The sequence below is a fragment of the Oncorhynchus tshawytscha genome, linkage group LG08 (assembly GCF_018296145.1).
Source record: "Oncorhynchus tshawytscha isolate Ot180627B linkage group LG08, Otsh_v2.0, whole genome shotgun sequence".
Lineage (NCBI taxonomy): Eukaryota > Metazoa > Chordata > Actinopteri > Salmoniformes > Salmonidae > Oncorhynchus > Oncorhynchus tshawytscha.
Genome location: NC_056436.1, coordinates 52,617,135 through 52,629,327, shown reverse-complemented (window position 1 = coordinate 52,629,327; position 12,193 = coordinate 52,617,135). Strand labels below are relative to the sequence as shown.

The 12,193-nt window shown below is 42.3% G+C and overlaps 1 protein-coding gene across 4 annotated transcripts in view; it reads left to right on the top strand.

The window, feature by feature from the left end:
- LOC112256333 (teneurin-3-like) overlaps positions 1 to 12,193 on the top strand; it is a 185,733-nt gene that overhangs the window by 90,483 nt on the left and 83,057 nt on the right. For all 4 annotated transcript variants that reach the window (XM_042325644.1, XM_042325643.1, XM_024429505.2 and 1 more), the window contains exon 4: positions 11,541 to 11,769. In XM_042325644.1, the coding sequence (XP_042181578.1) occupies positions 11,541 to 11,769 (229 nt within the window). The remainder of the gene's footprint in view (positions 1 to 11,540; positions 11,770 to 12,193) is intronic.

Sequence of the window (12,193 nt, the reverse complement as noted above, 5' to 3'; positions counted from 1 at the left end):
TCCAAAAGTGCTGGAGTGTGTCACTGTCCTAATACATTTGGAGCTGACTTTAATTTTGTCGAGCCACTCCTTTGCCAGCCTCCACTCGTCCCGAACTCTCGACAAGGATTCATTTCCTGCTTCCATCTGTCCATCACCATGACAACCCGAGGCGGCTATACTGAGTAATGGCACGACTGATCCAGGTCTTCAATGAAGAAGAGACCTGTGCATCGAACACCTGGTTGAACCCATAATGCTGGCAGGACAAATTGGCAGTCTAATGGTTGGGTAATGACACCTAGAGCTGTTTTTCTTCTCCCGTCCGTCACGTGGCACATTAACTGAGTACGTACCAGTGGACAGATGGAAGTTAAAGTTTTAGTCCAGTGTTATCTTATTAGGATGAACTGAATCATATTATAATTTTATTGGGGGGTGCAGTCAGCTAAAATGAAACGCATAATCTTCTTTTTTTTATGGCAATGAGATCATATCTGTCAACATTGAACAGCTTGCTAATAGGCTTATCCCAGCTACTTATGAATAACTATACATGTCAGTAGCAACAGCTAAGTAGTGATCCTTGATTTGGTGATCTGTAATTTGTCATATTTGATCAAACCACTCTGTTAAGGGTTTTTTCTTTATACTTTCATACTGATGCCATAATTCTATCATATTTGAAACGCTGGTTACATGGTGACTTCCTGTAGTTAAATTAATTGGGGGGGAAAAGTAATTTGATGTGATGGGAAGCTGGGTATTGCGAGGGCTTGTGTGTTTAACAGGGTAAGGTAAAGTTGTGTGTGTGTTTAACAGGGTAAGGTAAAGTTGTGTGTGTGTTTAACAGGGTAAGGTAAAGTTGTGTGTGTGTTTAACACCTGTTGACGGTACAGGTTCCCCTAGGGGTACCACACCCCCCCGCTCAACTGAAATAGTGGCGCACAGAATGCAAAAATATTCTTAGAAATATTTAACCTCCACACATTAACAAGTCCAATAGCTCAAATGATAGATAAACACCTTGTTCATCTAGCCAGCGTGTCAGATTTCTAAAATGTTTTACGGCGAAAACATAGCACATATTTATGTCAAACCACTACCAAAGACACAGACGATATACAGCCATTTTGTCGAACAAAAGATGCAATCACAAACGCAGGATTAAAAGAAAAATAATTCACTAACCTTTTGAAAATCTTCATCAGATGACAGTAATAGGACATGTTACACAGTACATTTATGTTTTTTTCAATAATATGCCATTTATATCCATAAATCTCTGTTTACATTGACTTCATGTTCAGAAAATACTCAAAAATGTAGATAGCGCCGCCAGATAACAGAAATAAACATCATAAACTTTGACTAAATATACATGTTCTACATATAGTTAGAAAGATACACTGCTTCTTAATGCAACCGCTGTGACACATTTATTTTTAACGTTACAGAATTAGTTCACTATGTAATAATCTGAGACGGCGCTCAGACGTAAGCAATATTTCTCCGCTATGTTGGAGTCAACAGAAATACAAAATTACAACATAAATATTCCCTTACCTTTGATGGTCTTCGATCAGAATGTAGTGGAAGGAGTCATACTTACCTAATATAACGTTTGGTTTCAGTTCGTGTGCCTTTATAGTAGCATATGCTATGAGTTCTAGCTGAAATGTATCCAAAATTACTTCTGGTCCCAAACAGTTACGCATCAAAACTTCAAAATGACATATTATATGTCGACTAAACTGGTCAAACTAAGTGCAGAATCAAGCTTTAGGATGTTCTAAACGTACAAAACAATTCTCAAATCTATCGGACAATCATGCTTCTTCTCAGGCATTCTGGAACAAAGGAAGGTCTTTCCCAAAAGCGCGCTCTAGTCACCATGTATTTTCTCGCGACACTCACTCTTTTGCCTACCAAAGGGTCAAAACTCGCGGGATTTGCACAATTAAACGCTGTACTGAATGAGGATATCTAGTGGATGACATAGAAAGTGTCTCCAGATCCATAGCTGGTTGGGAAGGGTGGGGGCGATGACGTCAAAGTTGCCCCAAGTTTCAGGCTCCCAAAAATAGTTTGGGAGATTGCCTGCCCTGTGAGTTCTGCTATACTTACAGACATAATTCAAACGGTTTTAGAAGCTTTAGAGTGTTTTCTATCCAATAATAATTATTATATGCATATATTAGCGATTTTGGACAGATTTTTTTTCAGTTTACTATGGGCACGCAATTCATCCAAAGGGGGCAGTATTCTGCCTAGCCCTAACAGGTTTTAACAGGGTAAGGTAAAGTTGTGTGTGTGTTTAACAGGGTAAGGTAAAGACGTGTGTGTGTGTTTAACAGGGTAAGGTAAAGACGTGTGTGTGTGTGTGTTTAACAGGGTAAGGTAAATTCGTGTGTGTGTGTGTTTAACAGGGTAAGGTAAAGACGTGTGTGTGTGTGTGTGTTTAACAGGGTAAGGTAAAGTCATGTGTGTGTTTAACGGGGTAAGGTAAAGTATGATGGAATTCAAAAAGGGCTCTCGAAAACCTCAGGCCCTTATAGTTGAAAGCGCCAACCCTTCTCTTTGCTGAAGAAATCCCCGAAAACTCATCCGGGGCAAGGTGCTTCTAATGTTTCTGGATTCCACCGGGGTTCAGTTCACTCCCCCAGGCTCTCCAATATGACTCCAAGTTGCCCCCTCCACTATAGAGCACTGCTAATACTATAGAATTCTATAGACTAGCCCCCATAATCCAACCAGAGATGGTCATTGTAATATACATGGCCTGATAACACACGTAAAAGCCTTAATTGACACAATAGTGCCTCTAGTGACTACAACTGAAGATGTATCACTAGCCACTTTAACTATGCCACTTGGTTTACATACTTATCTCATATGTATATACTGTACCCGATATCATCTACTGTATCTTGCCTATGCTGCTCTGTACCATCACTCATTCATATATCCTTATGTACATATTCTTTATCCCCTTACACTGTGTATGACAGTAGTTTTTTTTTTGGAATTGTTAGTTAGATTACTTGCTCGTTATTACTGCATTGTCGAACTAGAAGCACAAGCATTTCGCTACACTCGCATTAACATCTGCTAACCATGTGTATGTGACAAATAAAATTTGATTTGATTTGATTTGAAGACTAGGCTAGGTCAAAGGTTAAACGATTAGGCTTGGTTGGGGTCCGGAGATGTTCATAATTATTCACCAGCTACAAATTGGTAGACTATAAGCCCTCAATGGTCACAATGGAACATCCTGGTTTTATTCATTTGAATGGAATGGTGATAATATCCTACAATGTGAATAATGGTGAAGGGCAAAATAGTCATAGTAAATGCCATTTCATAGCTATTATCAGTTGCTGCTGTCACTTAATGGACTCTTAAGTGCCTTAAAACATTTGCAGTCCTTTCACAATTTTTGAAAGCCTTTTACCATGCTGGCCCAAGCTTATAGTCCTCAGGTTTGTCTAGGGCAAAACAACTTTTAATTGTGATCTGATTCTGTGTTAAATAGTGTGCTTTGTATTCAGAACAAATGGAATAATCTAAAAGAGATATTTCAGAAGAGGGAAAATTTGAGAAACCTTGAAAGTCTGCTTTAATGGTTACTGCAAGAACAAGAGAAAGGATCAAAACAAATCCCAGAATACCCAGTGTGGTCAAGGGCCTATTACACTGAACAAAAATATAAATGCAACATGCAACAATTTCAGAGATTTTACTGAGTTACAGTTCATATAATCAAATCAAATGTTATTTGTCACATGCACCGACTACAACAGGTGTAGACCTTTCACTGTATAGTGGACAATGTGCCAACAAACCTCCAAACGAGCTTCACTACTCTGGACGGTTCTGACTTAGAATATGTGGCCAACAACAAATACCTAGGTGTCTCGTTAGACTGTAAACTCGCCTTCCAGACTCAGATTAAGCATTTCCAATCCATAATTAAATCTAGAATTGGCTTCCTATTTCGCAACAAAGCCTCCTTCACTCATGCTGCCAAAGACACCCTCGTAAAACTGACCATCCTACCGATCCTTGACTTCGGCGATGTCATTTACAAAATAGCCTCCAAAACACTACTCAGCAAACTGGATGTAGTCTATCACAGTGCCATCCGTTTTGTCACCATCGCCAAACCCACTGGTCATCTATAACTCTTTGTAAGGCAAAGCCCCGCCTTAGCTCACTGGTCACCATAGCAACACCCACCCGTAGCACGCGCTCTAGCAGGTATATTTCACTGGTCATCCCCAAAGCCAACACTTAATTTGGCTGCCTTTCCTTCCAGTTCTCTACTGCCAATTACTAGAACAAATTGCAAAAATCCCTGAAGCTGGAGTCTTATATCTCCCTCTCTAACTTTAAGCATCAGCTGTCAGAGCAGTTTACTGATCACTGTACCTGTACACAGCCAATCTGTAAATAGCACACCCAACTACCTCATCCCCATATTATTACTTTCCCTCTTGCTCTTTTTCACCCCAGCATCTCTACTTGCACATCAACATCTGCACATCTATCACTCCAGTGTTAATGCTAAATTGTAATTATTTCACCTCTATGGCCTATTTATTGCCTCCCTACTCTTCTACATTTGCACACACCGTACATAGATTTTTCTGTTGTGTTACTGACTGTACTTTTGTTTATGTGTAACTCTGTGTTGTTTTTGTTGCACTGCTTTGCTTTATCTTGTCCAGGTCACAGTTGTGAAGGAGAACTTGCTCTCAACTGACCTACCTGGTTAAATAATGGTGAAATAAAATTTTAAAAAGCAGGAACTGGAACACACTGTTGATACATGTTGATCCAGAGCTTCCCAAACATGCTCATTGGTGACATGTCTGCAGGCCATGGAATAACTGGGACATTTTCAGCTTTCAGGAATTGTGTACAGATCCTTGCCACATGGGACTGTGGATTATCATGCTGAAACATGAGGTGATGACGGCGGATGAGTGGCACAACAATGGGCCTCAGGATCTCATCACGGTATCTCTGTGCATTCAACTTTCCATCAATAAAATGCAATTATGTTCATTGTCCGTAGCTTATAACCCCACCGCCACCATGGGGCTCTCTGTTTACAACGTTGAAATCAGCAAACCAAACACCCACATGAAGGCATGCACGTGGTCTGCGGTTGTGAGGCCGGTTGGATGTACAACATATTATGGTAGAGAAATTAGAATTAAATTATCTAGTAATTTCTCTGGTGGACATTCCTGCAGTCAACATGCCAATTGCATGCTCCCTCAAAACTTGAGACATCTGTGGCATTGTGTTGTGTGACAAAACTGCTCATTTTAGAGTGGCCTTTTACTGTCCCCAGCACAAGGTGCACCTGTCTAATGATAATGCGGTTTAATCAGCTTCTTGATATGCCGCACCTGTCAGGTGGATGGATTATTTTGGCAAAAGAGAAATGCTCACTAACAGTGATGTAAACAATGTTTGCACAACATTTGAGAGAAATAAGCTTGTTGTGCATATGGAACATTTCTGGCGTCTTTTATTTCAGCTCATGAAACATAGGTCTGTTAAGGTTTTCTTCCTCTGAAGAGGAGGTGGAGCAGGGATCGGGCCAAAACGCAGTGTGGTTATCTTCATACATCTTTAATAAAGATAATGACGAACAATACAAAACACACCGTGAGGAAAAAAAAACGAAACAGCCCAATCTGGTGCAAACAAACACAGAGACAGGAACAATCACCCACGAAACACTCAAAGAATATGGCTGCCTAAATATGGTTCCCAATCAGAGACAACGATAAACACCTGCCTCTGATTGAGAACCACTCTAGGTAACCATAGACTTACCTAGACAACTCTACTATACCACAATCCCATAACCTACAAAAACCCCAAGACAAAACACACCACATAAATAACCCATGTCACACCCTGGCCTGATCAAAATAATAAAGAAAACACAAAATACTAAGGCCAGGGCGTGACAAGGTCCAACACTTCACATGTTGTGTTTATATTTTTCGTCAGTTTAGCTGTTGAGAATGGAACAGACATCGAACAACAACTAGAGGTAATCGTCTTTATGGCCCTGTGAAGAAAATCAAATATTTTACTTCAAAATGTTCCCGGAACATATTCTTCTAAAAAAAAACAAGACACATTCTTGCGAAAGTACAGACGCTTCATAAACCCGCCGTTTGATAGATATCGCAAGCACCATTAAGATCTGAATGAGGTTGTCGTTTCAGCAGCCAGCATTGCAGTATTTAATCAAAAAGGGCCTTTAAAGCATCTCGTCTGACTGAGACGATGACAAGACCGACATTGACAAATTATGGAGGAGAGTCATCGGTCTTGATCTGATTTCAAAGCATAGCTTTTTCATCTGTATTCCCCATCCCAGCGCTCCGCACTCTTAAAAGACCAGGATAATTTGCTGAGTGTGTTGGTGTAAGAGAATGCCAAGCTGCCTCCAAGTCTGTTTCACAGACTTCAACACATGCAATCGTGTGCACATCCTCTCACACACACGTGTGAGCACATAAGCAAGGCACTCTCTCACACCACGCTTTTCACAAAGGCCTTAGTGCATGGGTGGCAATTAATGATGAAGCTCACTGGTGCACATTGGTTTGATTGCCTAACAGCGTCACGGTACAGTTGACTTGATAAGGTGTGGAGACCACTTGAGATGTGCAGTCACTGTCTATTAAATTAACATGAAGATGTTGAGTGAATTTTGTCTCGTCACCAACGACATTCATGACAAGTGAATATTTACGAAGTTTTGATTTTATTTTGATTTGATGTTGCAAACATATTCCTCACTATATGTTTGCTGCATTTTTGATCATGAAAATAAAAGTTCTGAAAACATGTCTCACTATTTTTAAAGAGGATGGAGAACGAGGTATATGTCACGTCTTCTCCCGCTTCCCCTCTCTGGTGCTCATTGTCACCAGTTTATTCCTTATTACGCCCACCTGCCACCATCGTTACTCGCACATCAGCTTCATGAGACTCACCTGGACTCACCTTCCTCATTACCTCTCCTATATCTGTCACTCACTTTGGTTCTTTCCTGAGACGTTATTGTTTCTGTTAATGTTTCATAACTGTACGCTACTCGTGTTTCTTGTTTTGTTCCATGTTCGTTTATTTATTAAATTAACTCCCTGTACTTGCTTCCCGATTATTAGCATACACGTTACACTATAGGATGAAAAATACCAGATACCAGGTACAGCTGACTAGCTCTAACCCTACCTATATAAACTCAGGAAAAAAAGAAACGTCCTCTCACTGTCAACTGTGTTTATTTTCAGCAAACTTATCATGTGTAAATATTTGTATGAACATAAGATTCAACAACTGAGACATAAACTGAACAAGTTCCACAGACATGTGACTAACAGAAATGGAATAATGTGTCCCTGAACAAAGGGGGGGTCGAAATTAAAAGTAACAGTCAGTATCTGGTGTGGCCACCAGCTACATTGAGTGCTGCAGTGCATCGCCTCCTCATGGACTGCACCAAATTTGCCAGTTCTTGCTGTGAGATGTTACCCCTCTCTTCCACCAAGGCACCTGCAAGTTCCCGGACATTTCTGGGGGGAATAGCCCAAGCCCTCCGATCCAACAGGTCCCAGACGTGCTCAATGGGATTGAGATCCAGGCTCTTCACTGGCCATGGCAGAACACTGACATTCCTGTCTTGCAGGAAATCACACACAGAACGAGCAGTATGGCTGGTGGCATTTTCATGCTGGAGAGTCCTGTCAGGATGAGCCTGCAGGAAGGGTACCACATGAGGGAGGAGGATGTCCTCCCTGTAACGCACAGCGTTGAGATTGCCTGCAATGACAACAAGCTCAATCCGATGACGCTGTGACACACCGCCCCAGACCATGACGGACCCTCCACCTCCAAATCGATCCCGCTCCAGAGTACAGGCCTCAGTGTAACGCTCATTCCTTTGACGATAAACGTGCATCCGACAATCGCCCCTGGTGAGACAAAACCGTGACTCGTCAGTGAAGAGCACTTTTTGCCAGTCCTGTCTTGTCCAGAGACAGTGGGTTTGTGCCCATAGGCGACGTTGTTGCCAGTGATGTCTGGTGAAGACCTGCCTTACAACAGGCCTACAAGCCCTCAGTCCAGCCTCTCTCAACCTATTGCGGACAGTATGAGCACTGATGGAGGGATTGTGCGTTCCTGGTGTAACTCGGGCTGTTGTTGTTGCCATCCAGTACCTGTCCCTCAGATGTGATGTTCGGATGTACCGATCCTGCACAGGTGTTGTTACACATGGTCTGCCACTGCAAGGACGATGAACTGTCCTTCCTGTCTCCCTGTAGCACTGTCTTAGGCGTCTCACAGTACGGACATTGCAATTTTTTTCCCTGGCCACATCTGCAGTCCTCATGCCTCCTTGCAGCATTTCTAAGGCATGTTCACGCACATGAGCAGGGACCCTAGGCATCTTTCTTTTGGTGTTTTTCAGAGCCGGTAGAATGGCCTTTTTAAATCACATGATCATTACACAGGTGCAGCTTGTGATGGGGACAATAAAAGGCCACTCTAAAATGTGCAGTTTTGTCGCACAACACAATGCCACAGATGTCGCAAGTTTTGAGGGAGTGTGCAATTGTCATGTTGACTGCAGGATTGTCCACCAGAGCGGTTGCCAGCGAATGATGTTCATTTCTCTACCATAAGCCACCTCTAATGTTGTTTTAGAGAATTTGGCAGTACGTCCAACTGGCCTCACAAGCACAGACCACATGTAACCACGCCAGCCCAGGACCTCCACATCTGGCTTCTTCACCTGCTGGATTGTCGGAGACCAGCCACCCGGACAGCTGATGAAACTGTGGGCTTGCACAACAGAAGATTTTCTGTACAAACTGTCAGAAACCATCTCAGGGAAGCTTATCTGCATTTCCCGTGGTGGCGGTGGGGTTATGGTATGGGTAGGCATAAGCTACAGACAGCAAACACAATTGCATTTTATCGATGGCAATTTGACTGCACAGATATACCGTGACAAGATCCTGAGGTCCATTGTAGTGCCATTCATCCACCTCCATCAACTCATGTTTCAGCATGATAATGCACAGCCCCATATCGCAAGGATCTGTACACAATTCCGGGACGCTGAAAATGTCCCAGTTCTATGGCCTGCATACTCACCAGACATGCCACCCATTGAGCATGTTTGGGATTCTCTGGGTTGACGTGTACGACAGCGTGTTCCAGTTCCTGCTAATATTCAACATCCATTGAATACTGTAAGAGTGGGACAGCATTCCACAGGCCACAATCAACAGCCTGATCAACTCAAAGGAAATGTGTCACGCTGCATGGGGGAAATGGTGGTCACTCCAGATACTGACTGGTTTTCTGATCCACGCCCTGTATCTGTGACCAACCGATGTATGTCTGTCTGTGTTCCCAGTCATGTGAAATCCATCGATTTAGGGCCTATTGAATTTATTCCAATTTACTGATTTCCTTATATGATCTGTACCTGAATGAAGTCTTTGACATTGTTGCATGTTGCATTTTATGCTTTTGCACGGTGTATATTTTTTGTGCATATATTTGGACTGAAAGTATTATATAATGTAATTCAAAATATTATCGCAGAGTGTAACTATAGATTTCTTTCCTCCCATCACTTCAGTGTACTGAAATGTCAAACATTATTGATGTCTTTTAACAATGCTATTACCCATCTAAACAATGGAACAGCTACTGACATTTCATTGATTTACTTTTACATTCAAAGTTTGGCTTTGTTGATATTACTCATAAATGTGGCTCAGTATGCATGGTATTATAGCAATATCTACATAGGTTATAACCCTGGAATAGAACACTGTCACGTCAACTATTGCTTGCCCTGCCGTTCCCAGAGGCCCAGAGTCCATAATGAATTCTACAGCATAGAAATAATTCCTGTACAAAATCATTTCTGAATGACTTGCGTGCGTTTCCTCAGCCTTGCGGAAGCAACGTGGCTCAGCCGCTGAAGGTTTACGTTGGGTCTACGGGCGCAGTGAGGCAACTGCACACCGACAAGGACAACAATTGCATAACCACTAAAATGGGCAGCCCCACCGAAACAATGCACCATGTCCTTCAAACAAAGTTGTTTTTTGGGGGGGTCTTCACTCATGTTATTATTTTAGCACAGTCCATGTTGCTGGCCATAACTTGTCATAATGTTCTTGGGTCTTTCTGCAGGCCTGGAATTGGCAAAATATCAAGTAGAAACCATTAGAAGACTATAAGCTGACCTTTAGAACATCCAGCATGCGACCAAGCATTTTTCTAACATCTCAACTCGCGCTGTTTCCTTTAAAAATCATACTGTTAATGATTGACAAAGTCCTGACTTTGTCAATCATCTGAAAGATTGCCCTAATCACTTAAAACCAAACTCCATTTGGTCACCCCCAAAACCAATTCTTCCTTTGGACGCTTCTCCTTCCAGTGCTCTGCTGCCAATGACTGGAACGAACTACAAAAATCTCTGAAACTGGACACACTTATCTCCCTCACTAGCTTTAAGCACCAGCTGTCAGAGCAGCTCACAGATTACTGCACCTGTACATAGCCCATCTATAATTTAGCCCAAACAACCACCTCTTTCTCTACTGTATTTATTTTGCTCCTTTGCACCCCATTATTTCTATCTCTACTTTGCACATTCTTCCACTGCAAATCAACCATTCCAGTGTTTTACTTGCTATATTGTATTTACTTCGACCACCATGGCCTTTTTTGCCTTTACCTCCCTTATCTCACCTCACTTGCTCACATTGTATATAGACTTATTTTTCTACTGTATTATTGACTGTATGTTTGTTTTACTCCATGTGTAACTCTGTGTTGTTGTATGTGTCGAACTGCTTTGCTTTATCTTGGCCAGGTCGCAATTGTAAATGAGAACTGGAGCAAATCATAAATGTCAGCTTTGTAGATTTTACCTCTTAACGACGACGATGGAGGGATAATCATGGCATGTCATTCCGGGGGGACAATTACATAACTTTGTGTGAAATTGGAAAACATGTTCTCTGAGCGCTCTAATGGATGTTCTGGTCATTAGTTATTTGAGAGCCTCCTCGAGCTGTAATCAAACATGAAACATTCTGTTAAGCACCCCAAAAGAAACAGCTGCCTCTCTAAATGACTTTCTGGTTTAAAGAGTACCAAACCTTCACCCATTTTGTGTTTTCTACAATTGAAATGTGTGTCGCCATAAAAAGCTCTTATTTCATGTTGTGATGTCACCTTGTCCATTTGATGTGCACCTTTAGGTTGTATTTACTTTTTCTTTGTCTGTCAGATGGCCATGGCTTTATACCGAACACAATCACCAAGCTATTGCAGGCAGCTCCCCCACAAGATAATAACAACCCAATGCAATGCCAGGCAGCTGTACTATACTTAGCTGAGTACAAGGTTTTAGTTTTACATTCAGGTGTTATCATCATGTGCTTACAGTCTCCTTTACAATCACCTTTCTGTTCCCCTTTCAACAGGAGACCAACTGTCCAGTCAACAAGGCCAGCCTCCTCTACCACCAGCTCCGCCCACTCACCACAAACAGCACCCGTCGATTACATCGTTGAGCCGCGGCTCGCTGGCCAATCAACGGAGCCTGAGCCCGCCTCCCTCGGCTGGCCTGGTGGCTGAGTTGCAGAGCACAGCTGAATGTGTCCAGCTACAGGACAGCTGGGTCCTGGACAGCAATGTGGCCCTGGAGAGCAGGTGAGTGACCCACAATGCACCTGAGGATTTGTAACAGTTTGTGACATCCAATACAATATGGGGGATGTGACGACCCACTGCACCTCTGGGGAATGAATCTTCTACAGGATCCGTATTCCCACTGGAAAGCTTCACATCTAAGTTTAATGAAGAATGTGATTGGTGCGCTGCAATTTGAGTGTACGATTCTCTATGCATCTTCTGGTGCATCCAGGGCCAGCCCCAGGCATAAGAAATTGCATTAGAATAACCAAACCATGCCAGGTTGTGCCGGAACCAGCACAAACTAGCCTTGCTGGTTCTTGTTTGTTTTCCATTTGCCGAAACAGGACTAGGTTTCATTTCCCGGAAAAACGGATAGAGATTTTAAGAGATTTTAAGACTTCAACCAATGACGTAATTCGACAGCGATTTTTAACTATGG